Source organism: Poecilia mexicana, unplaced genomic scaffold (assembly GCF_051168715.1).
Source record: "Poecilia mexicana isolate PSO_F unplaced genomic scaffold, ASM5116871v1 scaffold_9, whole genome shotgun sequence".
In the NCBI taxonomy this organism is placed as follows: Eukaryota; Metazoa; Chordata; class Actinopteri; order Cyprinodontiformes; family Poeciliidae; genus Poecilia; species Poecilia mexicana.
This window is the reverse complement of record NW_028263378.1, coordinates 29539947-29563817: the sequence shown is the minus strand read 5'-3', so window position 1 is coordinate 29563817 and position 23871 is coordinate 29539947. Positions and strand designations below refer to the sequence as shown.

The following is a 23871-nucleotide window of genomic DNA, read 5'->3' as shown; positions in this document are numbered from 1 at the left end:
TGTAGTCTTGTGCTCTATAGGAGGTCATAACCCTGGTGGGGTGAACTAAAGAAGAGTGGGGCTCAGAATACAGAATTTTCAGCACTAAAATCTAAATAGATAGGAAAACTCCTTTCAAGAAAATCATTTAACATAACAGACGTTTTTTCTCTTGTCGACTTTCCCCAAGAATAACTCCAAAGGAAATGGAAATGTTGAAAAACTATACAGCTAGACCAAGGAAAATCGGAGCGCTAACACAAAAATTTGAGAGAGCATGGAGAATATATGAACGTTAGCAGAAGAGATTAATTCCTGCTTTCAAATTAAAAGCTTACAGTAAAATCCCCCCACCCCCCCCCGCGCACACACACACACACACACACACACACATAAATGGATGTCTGGGAAATCAAATAGGTTTTTTTTGTTTAGTTACTTGCATTCTGGCTTTTCATCCAAATGAAAACTTTAATACCACTAAAGATAATTATTTCTAAAAATCCAAGCAAAGTGGAAATTTGAGAAAACTGAGAATACGGAAACAGATTTAGCGCCACTCATTAGTCTGCCACAAATAATGCAACAATATATCAACGTACTTCCTTTGACATGATTCCCAATAGACATGGTCTTGTAGTTTATTATTAACTTCATATTCTAATACACAATTTAAAAGTAGTTCAAGCAATTTATCCGTGTAAAATAATTTTCTGTATTAATGTTTCTTTGCTTAATTTCTAACAGAAAGTAATGACTGTTTAGAGGAAATCTGATTGGCTGTTGTAGGTTTAAGATTTCTGCTATACTGCCCCCTATGGGTTTGGCATGCTTCAAACAACGTGAGGGGGAGGTCTTTGCAGATTCGTGTGGATGAAAACTTTACTGAAACCAATCTATGGATGGACACATTAGATGAGGGAGAATGAATGTGATGCTACAACGGAGAGGAAAAACGGCTGTGATAACATCACCAGTCAGTCAAATCAATGTTTAGAATTTGTTTTATTTCCCCCCCAAAGATACATGTACATAAACAAATTCATGGCCTTGCATGACATATACAATACTGTTCTTGACCCTCTATTACAGCTAACATAAGATTTGACTTTTTTTTTTTTTTTTTCAAACATTCTTAAAGATATGTTTAAGATCTGACAGGAGTCAGTACACTGTATGGCTCATCCTGGAAAGCCTTAAAATCAATTTCCAACATCACAGATATGAATGTAAACAAAAAAAATAAATACTTCATTTCCTGGGAGAAGTCCAGAAATCTAACGAGCCGCACTGCAAAAGATAACATGTTCAACAAATAACTCAAGTTCGAAGTCTTGTGTGACTACAAGCTTCCTCGCATACACAGGAGTCCTACACACTTTATGTGTAGAAGAAAGAATAAATAAAAACACTTTTCTACATCCATTTCAGTTTTCTAACTGAAATAAAAACATTCCCTGTAAATTTATGGCAAGCTTTTCTAATTTTTTTATTTATTTTTTTTAATTATGAAACCTGCAAATACCAGAGACTGGCAGGAGGGTAGGAAGAACACAAGGAAGTGAAGACGGGAAAGAAAGACAAAGGGAAAGAATGCAAAAGAAGGACAAGGAAGAAAAGAAACAGGCCCAGAATGGTGTAAGGTAACAAGGAGTAAAAAACAAAATAAAAAAAAATAGAGCTAGAAGGGTTGAAGAAAAGAACGTGAGAAACAAGGAAACAATGAAAGACAAGGTTAGGCTTAGCAAGAACAAATGAATGACAAGACAGCAAGGAAGGAAGAGTTCAATGACAAACAGTATGAGGGAGAGAAACAGGAAAGAAAAGAAGGAAAGACAAGGAAGTGAAAAGGGAAGGACGCAAAAAAGAAAGGCATAAGGAAGGTCAAAGGTCAGATATGAAGACACCAGGATGGATGGAGAAAAAGCTAGGTAGGAAACAAAAAGGACAGAGAAGGAATAAAGAATGGAAGGAAACTAGGAACGAAGGACACCATGAGGGGACAGAAGGATAGACGGACGTTCGGAGAAAGTTTTCTTTTTCCGTACTTGTTCTGACCAAATTCCAAAAAAAAAAAAAAAAAAAGACTGCGTGGAAACCCTGCTGATGCTGCCCCTTGTTTTTGTACTTGTTTAAAAAAAATAAAGTAATAAATTCACATGACAATACCAAATCTTAAAGCTTATATGCACCTACCTTGTTAAAAAAAAAAGACAATGCAGTTACAGCCAGGTGTGTCGGAGCACCAGTTTCTTTAGCAAAAAACGGTTTTTAAAGGGCTGGGAGTGACTGAACAGATGAGTACCTCAAGAGAGTTAGATCACCGAGAAAAAGGGAAAACACACACACACACACACACACAAACACACACACACACACACACACACACACACACACACACACACACACACACACACAGGGTGTCTCAGCAGGTGTCGATGGCACCGCCGAGTTAGAGGGGACGGAGAGTCTTTAAAAATACTACATCTCTGAGTCAGCCGTGCTTGAGATGAGGAAAGTACGGTTAGGCCTGGAGTGCGGAGGCGCTCCCTTTTATAGCACCGTCCCCGCTGAGTACAGTGACTCAGTCCATTGTGTCTGGGTACGGCGCCGTCAAAGCCGTTTGGCGTTTCCAATCTTCCTCTTCTTGTGCCGTGTTCATGGCTATGAGCTAAAAGGAATCGGCAACCTGTATAATCAACATGAGAACAGTGAAACAAAAGCAGAGCACGCCCCAGTTCTGTTTTTAGAGTCTTCAAATGGAACTTCGAGTCAAACTGCGGCGACGCCGTCAAACATATTTCCAAATGAAGCAGTTCTGTGAGGGGTGGGGGAGAACGGAGTTTGCCAGTGTCCACAGCTTCCGGAAATACTCCATAAATATGTCCCTTTTGTGTGAGAAAATAAAACTATTGTCCTTTTTTCTTCTTACAGAAGCTGGTTGTCTTAAACCAGGGGTGTCCAAAGTCGGTCCTGGAGGGCTGGCATCCTTCATGCTTTAGTTCTCTCCCTGGTGGTAGTAACTCTCTTTTCAGCTTGTCAATGTTCTCCTTAGGTCTCTAATGAGCCATCAGTTGATCCAGGTGTACTAAACCAGGGAGAGAACCAACACATGCAGGATGCCGGCCCTCCAGGATCGACTTTGGAGCCCCCTGTCTTAAACAGTCTCTTGATATTCAATCCCGATCAAACAGTAGCTGCGTCTCCATTGACCAAGTTATTGCGCAGTTTGATGTTTTGAAAATAAATTTGCTTAATGGAAGCATGGCAATTTTGAAAAAAAAAAAAAAAAAAAAAAAAGAAAAAGAAAGTTTTTCTATCAAAAGTTTTAGTGCTAGAATGACGGGTTAATTTTTTGACAAAACTCAAATTCAAGCACATTTTCTGCATCATGAGTCACGTCATTGACAACCGGACGTTGCAGACCACAAAGAAGAAGACAGCAGGAAGTAGTTGGAAGATCGTGACACATGTTTCTAAATTACTTATGTTAATTAATTTACTCATGTGGCATTTTGTCTTATTTAATAAAAACACCACATTTGTGAAATTGCAGAACATCGACAAAGTTTTGCGCGCATTGCTAACGGAAATGCAGCTAGGTGTGACTAGAGCAGGAAGCATGTTTTATGAGAACCAGTGTCCACAGCTTCCAGCATTGATGCCGTTTTATTTTACCGACACATCCTTCGTATAAACATCATCCCTGAACAACACCTGAACCTGTTCATATGGATACAAACAGAAAACCATAATTTCAGTCTCAGAGTATTAAAATGATCATTTACATTAAAATTACATTCAAATGACAGACTTTCAATACCGTATTCAAATTCTGTGGTCAGTTTCTGAAGCATCAAGCTTTCTGATCGTCACAGACTCCCAATTTCTCCTAAAGAACCATTGAATACATATGTTTTTCCCACCTGACCTCCCTATGGCAGTCTTTATTTATAGTAGGAGCAGGTGTGATGTTAAGAGTAATATTACTAATATTTTAAAATGATGTGGAGTTGTTGTACAGGGTTAAAGATTTAAAACATCTAGCATTAGTGATTAGTTCAGTAGAGTCTTCTCACTAGACAGCTTGAAAGCCCAAAATGTGTACCGTTCAGTCTTCCTGTTATCTGCTCCAAGTAATGCTCTCTCTCATTCTCCTCCAGCCTGAATGAAGAACAGACTCGTCTCCAACTAAAACTGTCTCCTTTAAGACAGCTTCTGAAAACCTTGAGTGTTTTCATACCTGATCAACCAAAGTCACAACATTTGTTGCCTTTTCATCGATTCGCTTTCACACTGCACCTTACCAAACCATCTAAACCTTTCAATAAGCTTTTTACTCCCTTGCCTGTGGTGTTGCTGCACCAAGAGCCTCTGAAACGATACAAAAATCTCTAAAGAACACACTGAGCGCGACTTCCTTCTTCACAAAATGTAAACAAAATAAAAGTGGTGTCAGATTGTAGCGGTTGTAGCATTTCTCTTTTGTCTTTGGCAAAAGACCACGAGCCTTTTCTCCGCCTCGCGTGTTTGTTTTGGTTGTATTTTCCCAGATTGCCCTGCATTTTATTTTCTATTTTTGGAGCAGTCTCCTGTCCGCTTAACATTCACATATGCATTCGAACCGCACCAGAATTCACTCAAACCAAACTGAGATCGAGGTCTGTAGGAGGACCAGAGTTCGCTTTTCTGGTCTACATCTAAGTTCGATTACGCGTCCACACCTCCCCAAACGAACTGGACTTTCTAAAAGAAACGAGTTGGAGTTTGATTAAAGAAGATTAAACTGGGCTGGTGTGAACTTTGTAACGACTTCCACTTTAAATAATAACGTCACAACAACCTGGTGAGCATGGTGCGTTCACTAATCGGATTAAAGATCAGAATTTTTGAATTTCTGACTGCTCAATAACTAGACAGGGAAGATCAAGTTGACCATCAGTCAAGTGAATCACAACAGGTAAACACCATCTGTATGGACCGGAACCGGAGTCCAGAGAGGCTGTTCAGGACAGTATTTGTACTTTTCCCTTATTAAAAACGCAGAGTAATAATTTTAAAAAAAGCTAACATGAAGTGGTGAAACGCCTACATAACAAGAGCTCTATTTGAATCCATTTGTAAAATTCTCCTTTAAAAAAAAAATAAAATTCACATAAGTTCAGTGTCAGTTTGCATTTACACAACTGTCTTCGACCTTTACTCACTATTAAATAAATCTAATATATATAAGCTTCAATAAATAAGATCAGACTGCTCCGGCAGGCTCATCATTCAGTACGTCACGGGTGTTTTTTCTTCTTCTTCTCTTTGTTGTTGGAAGTGTTTTCCCAGCACTATGGCCTCAATCGGTTTTTATCCACTGAAGCTGCCGTCTCTGTGCTCCATGTGAGCAAAAAGTGGACAGACAGTTTCAGCAGAGGATACGGACAGACAGACGGACAGAGACGCACACAGAGCTTGTTTTGTTAGCTGGGAGTGGGGCGGTATGGGTTCTGTGAGGATACGGCAGAGCCTGCGCCTCCCTCTATCCGTTGGTGCCGTTCTTGCTGGGGGCGTTGGCGTTCACGGCCGTCCCGTCCGGCTGCTGCCCGTCTTTGCGTGGCGGCATCCTCTCGTTTATCCTGTCCAGGCCTCGGGCCTCTTCGAAGTTCCGAATCTTCCTCGTGGGAGAGAAACCTTGAATGGCTGGAGAACAGACGGGGGAGAGGGGAATAAAAATGGAACATGAAGAGAAGTTAGAAAGCTTTTAAGCGTGCTATATCTTGTATGGAGAGGCTCAACTAAAAGTGGATCTCAGGAAAACAAAAGATGAAACACGGTCTCTGTCTAGCACAGTACACAGGATCTGCGAACACAACACATGCATGGCTAAAATAAAGAAGAAAAAGAAAAAAAAACTACTGGCGTTCAAACACCAGTTGGGACAAACCACAACAAAACACTCCACGTATTGTAAACTTACGGTTGTGTCAAAAGACGGCCGAGGAAACCAGAGAACATGTGTAAATGGAAAGCAAACCAGAGAGGAAATCTTCAGACAAACTTTCCACATGTGAAGCTCTAAACTTAAGGAAATAAAAGCTCAACTAAGTCCTTCAAAATAATATCAATAATATCTGTGATGGCGACTATTTGTTCTGAGCTCATTCTTCAGACTAATAATTCCACAGTCTTAGCAGACTTCCTCAAATTGAGTTAACTAGCAAGACCGCTAAGGGTCAATTCTGGCCCCTGCACCATACATGGTACTCCAGTTAACATTAATTAATATTAAATAAATAAACAACAGATTTATTTAAGAAATATGTTCCAATAGTTTTCAATAATAGTCAGATAACATAAGGTACATTTCTATTGAAAATGTGGTGAAAGGTGAAAACAAATCGTCACTGGACGAAACACTAAATATATCAAAACACATTTTTTGAAGTAAAAGGAATCCCAATAAAGGAACCCAAGAGTTACAAAACAAATTAGGCAATAAAAAAATTTTTGAGTGCATGTTTATATTGATTTTAAAACTGGGGTCAAAACCGAACCCAAACACCAGTTATAGGATCAGAAAGCTAACTCTACAGGAAGGCTAACTCAAGCTACGTGGCTAAGCAGTTTGAAACAGGAAGCTGCATGTCAATGCTGAAGTGTAGCTTTAGATTATGACCCCAGTGTGTTCTGATTCTACACAGAGCCATCCTAACAATGTGTGCAGCTGACTTTGGTTTGGTTTGTAATGTGAAGCATCCCAGAATTGTGAAGCAATTCCGTTCTGAATGGATTTGATCAAAGTGTTTCTCATGCAATGGCCGTCACTACGGAGCTAATGAGGCGGTCGGCGTAGCAACAGCCAAATGGTGTAACGGGATTAGTTTCTGAAAATATCCCAGGCGGGGATGTCCCTGATCTTATCTTAGCCCCGTCTAAGCAGGCTTTTCTCCGTGCGGGGAGCCAAACTTGACCAGAAAACACTTTACTCAAACAGCAAGAGACTCCTCAGCAACAGGGGACAGGCAGGTCCCAAACTTCAATCTACAAACACCTTTAGTTGTGTGGAGAACCAGAAATTCCTTCAGCTCCACAGTTTGCCCCAGAAAACTAGCTAAGCCCAGTCGTACGGGCTTAGCTAGTCCACCAGTTATCCCACTAAATCAGGTGGATATAGAATACTTCAAAGGGGCAGTAGGAATGTACTTTCCAACCACACATTTTGCCATTTTGTAGCAAAATCAAGTAACTATGTTCCTTTCAGCTATTATAAAAATGCTGAATATGTCAAACATTACTTAAAATAAATTTGGCTTTGCAATTGGACACCTTAAAATTGGAGCTCTGTCACTTTAAGAAGCTCCTGCTCTTTCAGAGACTCAGGAAGTCTCTGAACTTTAGCCGTTTACAAACGTATTTCAGAGCACTGAACTGAGAAACACTCCCAACAAAATGGAACTTATTTTGTAGATACATAATTTGATGAAAATGTGATTAATTAATTATAGACTCAACTGAATTGTTTAATGGAGTCCCACTACTAGTTTTATCAGACCATCTTGACATAGTTTTCAAATGCTGGAATTTACTAGTCTTTTCACACCATGGTGTGGGTTATTTAACAGTGGAGGGGCTACATTCAGTAAAGTATTTCTTACAGCAATATGATAACTAGAAATTATATTACAAAAAAAGACACAAACAATATAGAAAAGTCCACATTTCAGGGTTGTTTCTATCTTTAAAGGGTGGAAACCACAAACACAAGACACAGACAAGGAATGCGAGTCACACTGCATACCTTTTGCTTTAGCTGCTTCAATGGTAGCTTTGTTATTGGGAGTTTGGGAAGGAGGGAAAAAAATGGAGTCATCAAAAGTGGGCTAAAAACAATACATTCAACAGCAAAATCAAATATCAAGCCTTTCTGAGACGACGAGGAGGGACAAGAGAGCGACGTGAGTCGTCTTCAAAACCTCTGAATAAAAAGGGTGAGAGGTCAGAGTGAAGACAACTGGGACAGTGTTGGTGTTAAAGGGTCAAGAGGACTTATGTGAGGAGAGCTGAGGGGGGATTTACCTCAGCTCTAATAGTCGGACTTGGAGGAGATGTGCCACGATGACCAAGCAGGGCGACGCAGCAGGGCGCTCGTACTTTAGCTCCTGTACAACAAATCTAATCAGATTTTTATTTTTTTTAATTCTTCATGTTTTACTGAAAAAAATAAAAATAAAAATTGGAAAGAGACAGTGCAACCAGATGAGGCATGACTGAATAAAAAGTTGTTCCCAAAACTACTGTACAGCTGAGGTCACACAGCAGGTCTTGATGCTCAAGTCATTAAACTCCATCGCAATGAGACTTCTGTGTGAAAGGTTTATGACACCAGTAAAAATGAACAATATTAAAGTTATTCAGCAATATGGAGCTGATGGTATCATCACCAGATCGTAGCAAGATGAAGGAAGCCAATAGAAAGAAATCATAATTAATAGCAATAACTTTTTGTTGACTGCAGCTTCTGTAGTGAAGTCTGTCTGGATGTGCAGTCTGAGCTAGGAGTGGTGGGATAGCGGCGTGTTAATGGCTTCAGTGATGCAGACATCTTTCATAAGTTCATAATTATAATTTTCAGTCATTCTTTAGATCTAACTTCTTCTGATTCGGAATTATGTCACATGTCTGTGACTTAAAAACTGGATAAAATGTGATGTGGCCGTTCAGACTGCAGACGCTTGCAGCTGGTGGCGCTTGCCTGCTGTCCGAACCTTATTTATTCCAAAGTCTGCTTTTCTTTGGCTCACAATAGCTGTGTTTCCATTAATCATAAAATTGTGCAGATTTAAATTATTAAAATAAAAGTGTTTGATGGAAACATGGGAATTTAGAAAAAAACATTTTTGATAAAAAGTTTTGCATCAGAATGAGGTTTTAGGATTTCTGTTTCAATACTGTTTCCAGTCGTATTGAAACAGACGTATTTTGTAAAACTGCAATAGAAACGCTTTTTGACATGACACGAGTCACATGATCAACAGCTGGATGTTTCTACTGGCAAAAACCAAGAAGATGACAGGAAGTAGATGGAGGGTGATGGTTTGTCTTCATTTTTTTTCAGACTATCTGCAGCTGGCTCCCCCTGAGCTCTCACTGCATCACAGGTCATAAAATTGTGCATCATCCTACTGTGTAGAATCCATAACTATTCTGTAAAATCACCAACTACATTTACATAGATGCTCACAAGTAGTGGGGGGGGGGCTTGTTGCTCCAAAGCCTGAATAAGACGCCAAAGTCTCCTCTGATTGGCTGATAGATGAGTGTTAGCATCATGGTTGAATAATGACTATATATCATCTAAACGTTTAACATCTGTTGCTGCCATGATTTCTAATGAGTTATCACTTGAACAAGTTTAGGGAAATTGTGTTTTTTCGACAACAGAATATTAACAAATACTTGGGTACATTTGTAATGGAAACGCTGCTAGTGACTCCTTCTATTCAACTGGTCTTACTAAATGCACATTCTTAGCAGATTTAACATTTAACATGTATTTTTTGTTTTAAATGTGGCATTAACTGTGGTCTGCATGGTTGAAGCTGGATACAGGCTCCTTCACTGAAAGTCAGAGATGAGTAAAGAAATTCTCCCTAGTTTTTCACTTAAGTGCACCAAGCTAGTATAAACTAAACATTTGAAACAAGAACCTGAGCATTAAGAGAAAACTGACAATAAATCCTGATGCTGAAGTGTCCTGGCTGATCTGAAAGCCGTGGTGAGCCGAGCTGGCACGGACTGTGGCATTCTGTAAAAGGTCACAACATGTGGTTTCTCCTTCGATCGCTCGGCAGCTTCTGTAAGTCTCCAACATGGCCGATCGTGGGTCCCAGCATGTCCTCTGGCGGCCCGCACCGGGCGCTGGCCTTTAGATCAAAGGGTCAGGAGCCACTTCCAGCCGACAGGCTGACCGGCCTACACACGCACAACTCCAAAAAACCCTCCGCTGCATGAGGTTTGAAACAAAGTTTAGCCAGTGCTTCCTGTCATTGATCTGGAGCCGTTCAAAGAGGCGAGTGAGGGAAGGAAGCTGGCCTTCAACAAACAGCACGTCAAAATAAAACCCTTTATTTTCCATTTTAGCTTCTTTTGCAAACGGGTTGATCTGGTGTAACTGAAAATCATACCTTTCCCGCCTTTAAGTCTGATGGAAAACATTAAGGTGTTAGCAGCACCAGTACGGTTGGTAGAAATGGTATAAAAACATTCTGAAGTCATTTTAAAGCAGGTCTGGAATTAATAACATCAGAAAGTTTGCCAAGTATTTACGCCTCTTTAGGTTTTTCCGCCTTCAATCATTTTACAAACACAAACTGATGAAGAATAATTAAATGGCAGTTTGGTTCAAGTCTAGACTTAGACTGGATCATCCAAAAACGTGGAAATACTTTCTGAACCTTCTGGTTGTTTGTTTAAATAATTCTCTCCTTGCTGGTCTACAGGTTCAGCTGGACGGCCATGTTTTCTGTCTCAGTCCCATTCGTTTTCCATCTCTAATTAGATCAGAGGTCTGCAACTCCAAAGAGACATTTTTGCCTTCAGTTCAGCTCAATAAAACTCCCATATAGCTGCAAATGTTAAATGAAAGTTCTGCATAAAATCACTTTTCATTTCTGATAAATATTGACTATGTAAAATGTGTTATTTTTGAAAAGCCACAAGTTTAAAGTTGAGTTTAAATATGTTTAAAGTTGACAAGAAATTTGAAAATATCACTAAGAAATGATGCGTTATTGGAAGACTTTGACAATACCTACACACCAACTATAAAGTCTTAAAAAAGGCAAATATAAAAAAACTAAAATAAAATAAATAAACAAGCCATACTTAGCCTGATGCAGGCACAAGTAAAGACTGTTGGCCCGTCTGCCATATGATACACTGGGGAAAACCTTGATCTATATTTTTAAACATTACTTAGTTCTTAAAGGGAGCCAAACCCATTTAAACTGATTTCACAGGTTTTCTTCCAAGGAAGTGAAAACTTTTTACAGGTACTTGATATGACATTTACCAATCTATCTTGAAGGGTATGTTTCTGTAGCCCAGCAGCTAGTTAGACTGAGTTAGAGTGAACTTACCATTCTGTAAAGTCTGCTTCCCCCCTGACAGCACTCCCATTGGAAGAGTTCCAGTAGGGGTGAGGCCTTTCAGCGTTAGCACACTCTCACTCTCCTCCCTAAAACAAAGCAAACAGACACAAAAAGGTCACTTTACGGCAAAGAAGGATGCAGAAAGACAGTAAAGACAGCAGACAGTCCCGAGGTCAAAAGGTTAATCATCAGGGGTTACTGAACCCCTGCACCTCCTCGTAGAAAGGTTGCATTGCATTGAAACCAAAAATACGAACGTGTGTCCAAGTTAACTTGTGTCAATTTTAGCAGCTGAAGCACTGTTTCACTTGTGTCATCACAAGGATTTTGATTTAGATTTCTGCTTAGCGCACCTAACCTTTTAGCTAGCACTGCCACTGTCTACAGTGTATTTTAAATAAACCACAGGACTGATTATGATCCACATCTAGATGTAGCAGTGTAACATTTCAAACAAACAAAAGTAAAGCACTGATCAGAGAACCAGACCTGAGAACTGAGAAAACCCGCGCCATTTTCCCCACGGCACGAATCTTGTTCCGGATCACCTCCTTGCGCATCGCCGATGTGCCACCTGGGAACAGTACAGACGGTGCAACGGTTATTTACTTCCCCCTCTAGAGATATTCTGCTTGCTACAGAAGAGCTTTCAAAGATGTCAGGTAAGGTTGTACCAAGTTTTGTTTTTAATTTAATCACAGTTTCTGTTGTTGTTTTTTTTTTTTGTTTTTTTTTTTACCTCATCTGGTTCTGATAAATGGTCATTATCAGGGAGAAATGGTATTCAGAATGGGAATCCTGAAAGGTTTTCCAATAAAACCATCAACTCAGCGCTGACACTTCAAATTTAACTTTAAAAGGGTCAAAAATGATTTGACATTAATGACACAACGGCCATGTCAGCAGCGTTACAACAACAGCTAAAAGTCTGACAGAACCCAAATAAGGGTTTAATAAGTTGTGACGACACCTCAACAGCTTCATTTGGGCAAATTTACTGAAGGTTAACAACTGAAATATTACCAGTTTGTTTCCATTCAGGCCAATAGGGAACAAAATGGACATATTTAGAGGAAATTGACTGTTTGTTCTGCCAAAAGTGATTTTATTATTAGGTTACCTTCATACAGGTCGTCTCCTTCTGACATGAGCTCATCATCAGAGCAAATGTTTAATACATTCACCAGCATCTCGGTCACTGCACGAGAGAAAAGGCAAATTCAGACTTAAATGATTACAGTTCAATTTTTCAACTATAAAATTATTTTTTTAAATCAACGATGAAAGGGGTTAAGCTGGAATATTTTCAGGCACATCAGTGTCGATGTCCAAAAAGTAATAAAAACTGAAATGAATGTTTCAATGTAAAAACTTTTAAACACTTAGTTTTTCACATTTACATGCATTTCTGTGTGTGGTGCTGTGGGATTACAATGTTAACCTCTCTAAAGGTGGGTCAGTGAAAACAGACATATAATGTTTGAACTTTTCCTTCAACAAATGTAAACAACAACAAAAATAAAGTTCTCTCCATGTGTCTACTAAAAAGAAAAATATATTTCGTTGAAATTTGCCTCCTCATTTACAATCTCACCTTTCTCTCCAACAAAAGGCAAACTCCACGTGAAGACGTCCATGAAGTTGGGCAACCAGTAGGGGTGGGGGGAGCAGTTGAACTGTCGGATGTTCATCACATTGTTCTCATATTTTAATACAGCAGCTAAGATGAACATAAAATATAGGAGGAGTCAATGCAATGACTGGAAATGAAGAAAAACAAAACAAAAACAACAACAATAAACACAACAGGAAAAAGACAAAACAAACAAAAAAAAGGTTGAAACCTTTGTTGTTGTAGACGTCTAAATAATTTGGAGCTGAAAAGATTGTGATTAATGACGGGAAGCCTGTGGTCTGGCTTTTCCTGTACATCCTGTACCTGTTGGGGAAAAAACAACAAAGTCAGATCCTCAGTTTGCCAAGCCAGAACATTTCACATACTGCTGTAATCTTTTCACAAAAACAACACAATGTTTTAATGGGATTTTATGTGATAAGATAATAAATAAAGGTAGTGCATTTTTTCTGTTTTATTGCAAAACTTAGGAAAAAAAGAAACAGCTTCTCTTTAAAAAATGACAAACGTCTTGAGATATTTATCAAAAACGGTGAAGTTTTTTTTTTTTTTTAAAGGTCACGTAACATTTGTGGCTCTAAACATACAGTGTTGGTGCAATGCGATGTTAGTGGATTTTAAAGGCTGCAGATCTCTGCTGCAGAGTCTAAAACTGGGCTGTTTATGTTGATTAAGTCTCCTATACACAAATCTCCTCCCACCACAAGAGTAGAGCCTAGCATGTGAAATCAGACCAAACAGGCATCAGTGTCAGACTACTCCACACAGGTTATGATGAAAAAGCCACAGAAAGCTATTCTAAACAGCATTCTGGGTGTTGAAGCCTGACAACAATTGCTAATGTCTGTGACCTGGAGTAACCCTGCCATTTTTGTACAGCGAACTTTTAGACGCTGAATTTGAGACAGCGAATTTGAGCAAGTTGAATTTTTAGGACACTGAAAATATTGCATTTGAATTTTTAAAAGTTGAAGTTTTTTATATGCTGAATTTTTTTAACACTGAAAAAAAAATATATATTGAAAATTTCATCACTTTGAAATAGTAATGTGAATTTTTTTAACAAATGAAAATTGCAAACATGTACAAATAATGACACTGAACTTTTTTTTTTAAATTGAAAAAGGAAGCGCAAATATACAACATTCAAGTTTCAGATGCATTTTTTATTCAAATTCTGATGGCTCATATTTACTTCCATAACATAGTCTTCTCCAAAGACAAAACTAACTCGGACGGGGAAGTTTGTTCTGAGGGACAGAGAGTTGAATTTGAAACCACAGATGTTGATTTATTTAAAAAAAAAAAAAAAAAAAAAAAAAAAAAACATCACCAGGTGGTGCGTTTTTTAATGAACTGAAAACGACCCCGGATGGGGAAGTCTGCTATCATGATGAAAGCTCAGTCTTTGGGAACTATTTTTTCACTGTTCCCCCCCCAAAAAAAAAAAACAAATTGACCCGGACGGGGAAGTTATGTCTGAGGAAGAGCCAACGTCCTCAAAGTTATTTCTGAGTGGGTTGTCAGCTGCTGCTGACCTGTCAGCCTTCGCTGTAATTTCAACGTGAGTGGTACATTAAATATGTCTTCTGAAATGTTGAATGACAAACTTTTGCTGCCCAAAAGAAGAAATTATATGGGATAAATGTTTGCTATTGATGTTTGGTCTGTGTTTAATATGCTTTTCTTGGGTTATTTACTTTGGTGGCATTGTTGGGTTGCAGACATGTGACATGTGAATTTTGTAAACTTGTGTAACATCCAGAAAATGATAAATCATGCAAAAGAAAATTATTGAAATCTTTTTCAATTTATTATGTGATTAACTGATTTATTGTGACAGGCCTGCTTACTACATGAATTCAGTAGTTAAAATGTATTTAAAAAGTTTGATGATAACATTATTTTCCCTCCCCGTCTCCATGGAGACGATGAAAGCAGAAGTCTGCACCACCTTTCAGCTAAATTTGTCCATCCATGATCAGTGTATGGAATGTAACCTATTTTAAATAAGAGCTGCAACAATTAGTTTGGTAATTGAGTATTCTAATGAATTATTCTGATGATTGAGTAATTTGATTGAAAAATAAAAACGGAGTATTCTACAGATTTTTCTTTTACTTTTTAATTAATTAATTAATTAATTAATAAAATGCCTTTTAAAGTTTTGACTTGCAAACAAGTTTGAAGACCTCTTAAATTTTCTTTCATCTTACAATTAATGCAGCACTTTGCACTGCTCTACCAAATATAAATCCCTTGTAACACTCTGAAGCTCAAGGTTAACTTGTGACAAAAGGTGAAACTGTGTGAGCGCTTTTCAAAGGCGCAGCATAGTACTCACCCTGCATCCTGCGCTTCATGGGCTCTTATTACTGAGAGCAAGTTATTATTTACCAAAAAGTCACAAACTGCTGCGTAGCTGCAAAGGAAGAAAAAAGAGGAAAACAATGTTATAACATTAAAAAAAAAAAAAGGTCAAAGCTTTTCACGAATTTAAAAGCATTACAGGAAACAACATAAGACCGCTTGAGACCAATTACCTGACTGACTCTTTGTAGCTGCTAGCTGGAAAACGTGTCTGTATCTCTTGATTATTATATTATAAAAAGAACATAAACTGTTACTTTAGAGCTTCCGATGAAACATAAACATACTTTATTCACTATAGTTTTTTTGTTCAAACTGGTGATTTATATCTCTGAAAGGGGCTGGTTATGATTTCACCTAGAAAATGCCATAACTCCAGTCTGTGCCTGACTATAACTGATCCATTTTCACCAAAGATGCAGAACAAAGTGCATCTGTTGACCTATTTGTGAAGCCCTATTTGTGCGCGTACTTCATCTGGACCTAACCTTCTTAATAGGGGTGTGCAAAAAAAAAAAAAAAACATTCATTCACATAAGAATTGTATGGAGCTCATAGAGGGACATTGAAGGAAAAAATGGATTGTAGTGAGCACTAGATACCTTCTTGTGCTGGAGAAGGTTTGTTTTTTTTCTTCAATGTCCCATAGAATCACAATTCTCACTTATTAATGTCCCAAAATTGATTTTAAAACATAAAGAAATTAAACAAATTTGCCATTTGTTGGCCCCATTTTGTAACTATATGGGAGCTGCTGATGTCGCCACGCAGACGGTACTGGAACGTACGCGTTGCGCTGAAAGTGCCACAATAAACAGGAAGCTACAAAAAAGAGAAAGAGGGATTCATCCGGACTCGTCTTCGTTGAAGGCAAACATTTTGATTCATTTTGTCTTTTTACAGAATCTCCAGAAAGACTGAGCTAGATATGAGATTTACCTTGTGGAAGACTCGCAAAATGAACATTGAGCACTTTGAGAACACTGCAAATGCTACAGCTGACCTGAGCTACACCATATTCTCAGTAGTGGGATGGAATGAAGTATCCCGTTGCTGTATTTCAGTACATTTTTCATGTATCTGTACTTTCCTTAAGATTTACATTTAATCGTGGGTACTTTCAACTTTTACTCCACTACATTTTACAGTAAGTATCTGTACTTTCTACTTCACTACATTTCTATAATGTGTTGCGTTACATCCAAGTCCAATCGCGCTTTGATTTGTTCGTTACTTTGAAAGTAATCACTGTCCACTGAACCGCTGCAAAGCCCCAGGATTTGTCGGACATCCAAGGAGTTTTAGTGAGGCTCTCCCTGTCCTTCCCGGATGATCCGTCCCGCTGTGTCTTTTTTAATGTCAAGGTAATATTTCCTTTGAGTGACGTCAAGTTTCGCAACATGGAGACTAATAAGGACAGCGCAATAAATGTGAAAACAGCCATGAACAAACGTGCCCATAAATTTGTACAACTAAACGTACAACTATCTATTGATATAGGCCTTCCACTATCCGATTTTTGTATCCGCTGTCAACGTGAATGTGGAGCGTTTATCCAACGGGAGACCATTTAAGTACATATTTTTGGTTCTTCTCTAAATAACTACATAGACTGTCAAAAGGCTAAAACCCATACTGTCTGTTCGTGACACTTCATTAAAGAAAAACTGAGCATGCAGGGAGTCATTCTATCTAAGCGTGGATTAATATTTAAAACTTGATAAATGTGAACAAGATATCTTAATGTCTCCATTTGTCATTCTGCCTTCCAAAGCAGACAGGGCTAGATCATGAGGATACTTCACACTGCAATAGATTAAAGCAAATATCTTTATGAATAATCATTTTGAATCGAAAATCGATTTTGAATCAAATCGTGACAACAAAAAATTTGTAGCTTCTTTTTAATCAGTAAAACCAGTCTTCAGAAAGCACCTTTTGAAAGTTCATCAAGAAATGTATCTATTACAGCTTACACCTGGTCTTTTACTAGGTTTTATTTCTTAGGAAAAAAGGGAAAGTTTATTTCACAAAAAAGCAGTTTATTGTGCAGGGAACGGACCAAAATACCTGAAAAAGTATGAGCAGCCTCGGACAGAGTTGTGATTGAAGTGTTCGGATGTCTTTTCGCTGCCGTAGTCCTCACCGGGGTCGGCCCAGATCAGGTCACACATCGGCCCAAACGCCGGCGGCTCTTTAAATCTATCTAACTGTTGAACACACACATGGATAGACTTGATATATTGGTGGGACTTGGACTGATTAACGATGGACACTAGACCACTGACTTTTCTTATGTCGTCTAAGCAGTTGATTTCTGGCGAGAGTCCCCCGTGAACACACAGGAACTGCTGGTTGAGCAGGGCAGCCAGTGGCAGGCAGTCGAAGGCTTCCATGCAGGCATCATATACCCGCTCAGAGTATTTGATTTTACCTGCCAATTAAAAACACAACGACAAATCACAGATTATCGATCAGGTCAGGAGGAAGTCGGACTTTTAGGAAGCAGCAGAGCCACAGCATTGCGATGTACATGATTAACACTGGAAGTGAAAAAACCCCCCAAAAAAACTGAGTTTGGAAGTCTCATTTAGTAACTGATTGTAGAACTTTAGGTAAACAGACTGAGCACTGCTTTAAATTTAGCTATTTTATAATTTAAATTAGGGTTGAAACGATCCCTTGAGTGATTAGAGTACCTCGATTATTATAATTCCTCGAGGAAAATTTATCTGCCTTGAAGCTGAAGGCCGGGTTTAGACTTGCGCTGCGCAGCGCTTTCGCTTCTTCCTGCGTGTCGGATGTCTGTAGCGTTTCTCAAAATGGCAGCTTTTCACGTGCTATTAAAGAACACCGTCTCTTTAACCCCTGGTGTCCAAATTAAATTTTTTGCACTCAGTTTAATTTATTATGCGATTAATTGCTTATTGTGACAGACTTACACATCAGCTTTAAGTACATGCAGACAAAACACACACATTCACACACACAGCTGCTGCAGATTGAACTCAATAGGTGTGTAGCTCTATTGGAAAACATCAGCGTCATGGTTCGCTGCTTTTCATTCTCCAGCTACATGAAAAGGAAAGTTGCCTCTTCCTCTGGGACGCTCATGCTGATAATCTGTCTAAACTTCAAAAAAGTTTATTTAGTCTTTATTTAACCAGGTGTGTTGCTTCGGAACAAATTATCAGCTTCAATAACGACCCGATCAGAAGAAAATGAAAATATCACACAGCAGAAAAACAGAATTCAAACATGCTAGTCCTAGTTAAAGCTTGTTAGCCGATAGGTCACCGGGTGCCACACCTGTTTGCCCGGACTGTCTGAAATCAGACTGATTAGCTACTATCAAGTGGTACAAAGTGTGTAAGAGCACACTAGATTGCCTAGCCTTGACATGGAGGAAAGTGGTGCACTTACATTCCTGTTTGAAGGTGAAGTACTCGGTGAGGTGCCGGCACTCGTGGTTCCCACGCAGGAGGAAGAGCGTCGTGGGGTGGTTGATCTTAAGCGACCAGAGGTAGAGAACGCACTGCAGAAAGACGACAGCAGAGAGACATGATGGGAAAGTGGAACAAGTGGATTTTGGGCGTCAAGTTCATTATTATGCTCTGAAGACTAAATGCTCAAGACATAGTCTTTTATTTGTCAGGCCCAAGTGGTGAACAAAAATAAGTTGCACAATTTCTGCCACCAATAGCTGCGATTCTGCTTACCACAGAGTTGAGGAAATTGAAAATAAATGTGTTCAATGGAAACGTTTTCGAACAAGCCGACGTTTTTCGATTAAAAAAAACTTGCGGTAGGATGAGGTGGTTTTTCAGTCATGCCACAACAGATGCAAAACTGCATAGAAAACACTTTTTTCGCATCACACAAGTCACGTGATCTACAGCTGGATGTTACTACTGGCAGAAACGACAAAGAAGGTGACGAAGATTAGTTTGTTTCTGGTTTTCTTTGGACCGATGTGTCCAAAAAGCTGGATCCACCAGAACTCTCACAGCATCGCACAGTTCAGAAAAAGTAGTGTCATTCCAACGTGTTGTAAATATAATATCTCCAAAATGTCACATATGTAATCGCCACCAACTATAAGGAGTGTGTCGCTCCAATGCCTGAATAAGACTTCGGTGTCTCCTCTGATTGGCTGATGATGAGCAATGAATTATGAACATATCTCATGCAAGTGTTTACGTCCGCCACTGCCATGGTTTTTAATGACTTGTCGTGTAAACAAGCTTATTCACATGTGATTTTTAATTTCATTTCTTATTCAATGGAGACACTGCAAATGCGAAATTGTGTTATTTTACAAAATAGCAACAAAGATCTGTGCACATAGGTAATATGAATGCATCAAGTGCCCTTAATATTTTGCCACTACTACAGCATTTTGTCCTCTACTATAACATTTCACAAGGTTGAGCACAGAAATGGTTCTTCGACCATTCAATCTTGGCCAACCAGAGTCCTGGGTTCTTCTTTATCTTTGCTTCTCTTCAGCTCAGCTTACGGGTTTTCTACAGGAATTAGGTCTGGGGACACAGAAGACAGTTTATTTTGAAAATCTCCCCATACTTCAAAAAGTTCCCGGAGCTCGTCGGAAGAAACACAAGCCTACAGTCGTTCTATTGAGAAAAGTAAAGTATGAAAAATATCTATTCAATTTATTTTAAAAGGGTGACTGTTACTGCCATAAATAGCCCTAACTGTATGTTGTTTATAGAAATACACAATTCTTTTATTTGTATTCAAGTTAATTGCAGGGATGTAATTAATTAACTGCAAATAATCATATTTTAATAAAAGAAAACTGCATACAAAAGTAAGCAACATGTTCAATTCAAAAAAACATTTTTGCTGCTACATTATAGAACAAACATGCATGAGCTCATCAACAAATATATTTATTGTTTTTAATCTGTTTATTTCGGTTATTCAACCTTCAAATTGGTGCAAAGTGCTGTTATACAAACCCAGCTTTTAAGTGTTACTGTGACTTCCTTGAAAAAAATCTATCTTTAGAATGCCATTAGCATTGGGGTCGTCAGTACTGCTGCTACATGTTTAGCATTGAGATTCTATTTCAGTCTTGAATAACTCCCTTTAGCACAACAATAGTCTTTTCCAGCGTCCCAGCCGATAGTTGTTTTTTTTAAGCAAAAATGAACCCAGTGGACCAAGAGAAGCAGCTTTATTCTCCAACACTGATTTTGGTGGATGTTGCTTGTGCATCAGATTTACAGATGTACCAGAAAAGTGCGACTAGAAAGTTTCCAGTGGAAACCTTTGAATTAATTCTGTTAAAAAAAATAAATGTAGAGTATTAAAATTGACATAATTAATTACTCGAAATTATCGCATTAAAAATCCCATCCTTATCTTTATCAAAAAGGTTTTTTTCCCCACGTACAGTTGGGTTTTTTCTTAATTTTTCAGATTGAGTGGCATAAAAGGTGAATTTACTGTATCTTAAGCTTTCTTCACCTAGAGTATGAGAACTGATTCTGTGTTGTAATAAAACCTATTTATCACGGGAGAAACCAAAATATAATAAAGTCTTGGCAGCCACTACTAAAATAACAAACTTTAATAAATAAATTACAAGCAGTTCAAACTACCAACATGTGGAGGCAGGTCTGACCATACAATGATTTGTTGTTCTGTCACCAGCTCATTTCATATTAGAAGCAATAATATGTTTCCTCTGAACACACAAGAGGTCCCGATTAAAAAAAAGAAAGAAAGAGCAGAGCAACATTTACAATCCAAATGAGGCAGCTTTCTACTCCGAGCTCAGACAAGGCGCTGTTCAGTAGCTGCCACTTGTCACTCTCAGCCCACTCCTTTAACATGCACACCAACCAGAGCCTGCTATTAAAGTCGCTGGAACAAGATGCCAAGGAAACAAGAGCCAGCAGGTGTGGACTCACATAACTGACGATGCTCATAAAAAGGAGAGAGGGGCCGGGGGTTGGGGGGGCAGGGTACAACAAGCTTTTCTTTTCATGTCCGTCATAAGGAAGAGAATCAGGAGGGGAAGTTTCTGGAAATGCGTTAAGGGGGCTGTGGGCGTGGAGGCATGTGCTTTAATGTGAGATTCTCTGTGTGTGATGCACATCAGCGTTATGTGCAGAGGCAGAGCTAAAGGGAACAGACAAATTCTCAGAGGTTAAAGGGGAATGTCCTCAGTTAAGATAAGAAGAAGAAGATAAAAAAAAACAAAGCTCTAACATACTCTGAATATTAGACTTTTGCAAAACTGCTGGCCTTCAGCGACAATGCAATGCTCGACGAAGCAACACCGACTCCTTGTTACCAAGGTAACTGTGTCCTGTAATGCTTCCCACTATATCCATCTTATTAGTGTTCATGTGATAGTGAAGAATACAGGCTTACAGTAAGAAGTTCCCACCATTCCTCCATGTGGCGACCTCTCTCCTCTCCCTCAGCAGATATTAATGTTACTGCAACGAGTCCCTAATTAGAAGTCAGCTGACCTCGTCTGATGGCAGCATTATGCTGCTAAATGTAGACCCAAGCAACCCTGATCATAATGCCAAGGCAACAAGTTTGCACAGTGATGACCTTATCACTGGTAAATGTGACCATAGAGCATATTACTTTTTTCCAATCCCATTTCTAAAATGTTTAAGGCAGTCCTCATTGCTAGCTTTAGAAAAACAAAGTTTTTGTAAACAGCAAAAACTAAATCTACATTACAGAAAAATTAGACACTGCCTTATTTGAATATCAATGTCTTCTTTAACATAATGCTTAGAGTCTATTCATATTAAAGGGCTTAAGCGATTAATTGGATTAATTGTGATTAATCGTGATGACTTGATTATTAAAATAACTAATTTAGTAATCCATTAATTGTTAACTAAAGTGTACAGATTTTAAAAAATCCATTTGCTGAAGAGCAGTAATTTTGCCAAAATTGTACAAAAATTTAATAAATTTAGCATTTAGATTGTGTTTTTTTTTTTTTTTTTTTTTTTAAAGCACCTTTGTGTGCAAACGCGTCCTAGCCAAATCTCTGCAAGTGGCAGATTTAGCTTCACCTGGTTGAAATTATGGAACAAAATCTCTTACTAAGCACATTTTGCATCCAATTATTAATCAGTTATTCAAGGAGTAATGAACAGATCAGCCCTTCAATGTACTGATGTAAAGTCAAGCAGAAACAGATGAGTTTTCCATATGATAGAAGTTTGTTATACTTTCAGATGCATCCTTTGCAACAAATGATGAAGCGTTCACTAAAGGAATACAGACAGAAGGATCAAACGAGGTAATGGAAGGAGGACAGCCAATAGAACAGTGAGATTGACCAAGAATCCATTTAAATTTCATGGAATTTGACAGACAAAAACTGCTTTGATTTGACTGATAAATTATATCAAGCACACAGCTGTTGCCTTGAAGGTTCAGAAACACTTATGTAGGGTCGGATGTGCTGTGACCCCTGATGAATTGTAATGTGATTCTCGCTTACCTCGATACTGAAGTAACCTCGATCCACATAGTCGCCGAGGAACAAGTACCGCGTGTTACTGGGAGAGCCTCCAACTTCAAACAACTTCATAAGGTCAAAGAACTGTCCGTGGACATCGCCGCACACTGGGAAGACAGAGCAGGCCTTCAGAACTTCAGAACATGCTAAAAAGCTTTTTCTTTTTAACTGTCTGGCAATGAAGCAATCTGAATTGTTGTCTGAGGGTCAAGGAGAAGCCCAACAGATTATCTTTCACAAGTGAAGCATTACAACTTTCACTGTAATGCTTTACCTGGTATATATATTTTAGAAACTTTAAAAAACTTTTTTTCCCTTTAAAAATATGCATTATGTTGCTTTTTATATATGCAAAACTCAAATTTATTTTTAAAACCTGCCTACTTTTTATAGATGTAAGCACATTTATTCAACACAATTTGGTGCGACATGTAGGTTTTTAAATGTGCCATTACCAATATATTACTTAAAAATGGTCTCAAAACAACAATATTATCATTTATCGCAAAAACTTCTGGAACAATATATCGTCCAGTAAAAGTTATCATGACAGGCTCACTGCTAAATAAGCTTCACTAATAATGATGTATTCCATATGCACAATTTCAGAAATTATAATTGGAGCACCGATAAATTAGCTTAGCCAATGCTTTCCAATGATATTCCGCAAGATACCCATCTTCTTTCACTGTACCATCAGGCTTTCTCTAATTGACTGAGATTTCTCCCGACCACCAGCTCATGTCTGCACATGCTCAGTTAACATCAGTCATCCTACTGCGGCCAGCTTGATAGTCAGATTTTTTAAACATCGGTGGTGAAACTGCAATTGCTGTTCAAGTTCTTGATAAATTATGTCAACTATCATGCAGTGCAGAATAAAAGACATTGAAATCAATAAGTCAATAAATGACTGCATGTAAAACACTCTGAAAGCTTTTTGATGAACTGGACTTAGAATCTGTCAGAATCTCCACAAGCTTTTCAGAGTTCGACATCATCAAACATAAAACCTGGTATTAAATGACCTTTTTGTATCATTATAAATATTTTATATTTAGGACACTTTTGTTTTGAGAACGAGGCTCTGTCTCAGTGAGATTACCAATATAGAATAAATAAACAGAAATTAATTTGATGCAGATTAACTTTTTCTTTAAAGCATTTATCTTTTAGACACACTTTTTGTGTTTTCTTCAATTTCATAGTAAATGAGTCAGCAA

General features: G+C 38.4%; 1 protein-coding gene across 1 annotated transcript in view; it reads right to left on the bottom strand.

The window, feature by feature from the left end:
• Positions 1 to 965: 965 nt before the first annotated feature.
• Positions 966 to 23871, bottom strand: part of ppp3cca (protein phosphatase 3, catalytic subunit, gamma isozyme, a) — a 36711-nt gene continuing 13805 nt past the window's right edge. Inside the window, exons 3-13 of the mRNA XM_015010817.2 lie at positions 22631 to 22755; positions 18547 to 18658; positions 17412 to 17557; positions 17194 to 17333; positions 15098 to 15175; positions 12962 to 13056; positions 12712 to 12837; positions 12238 to 12315; positions 11607 to 11691; positions 11106 to 11203; positions 966 to 5667 (exon numbers count right to left, since the gene is read on the bottom strand). Coding sequence (XP_014866303.1) covers positions 5507 to 5667; positions 11106 to 11203; positions 11607 to 11691; positions 12238 to 12315; positions 12712 to 12837; positions 12962 to 13056; positions 15098 to 15175; positions 17194 to 17333; positions 17412 to 17557; positions 18547 to 18658; positions 22631 to 22755 — 1244 coding nt within the window. The 3' untranslated portion in view covers positions 966 to 5506. The remainder of the gene's footprint in view (positions 5668 to 11105; positions 11204 to 11606; positions 11692 to 12237; positions 12316 to 12711; positions 12838 to 12961; positions 13057 to 15097; positions 15176 to 17193; positions 17334 to 17411; positions 17558 to 18546; positions 18659 to 22630; positions 22756 to 23871) is intronic.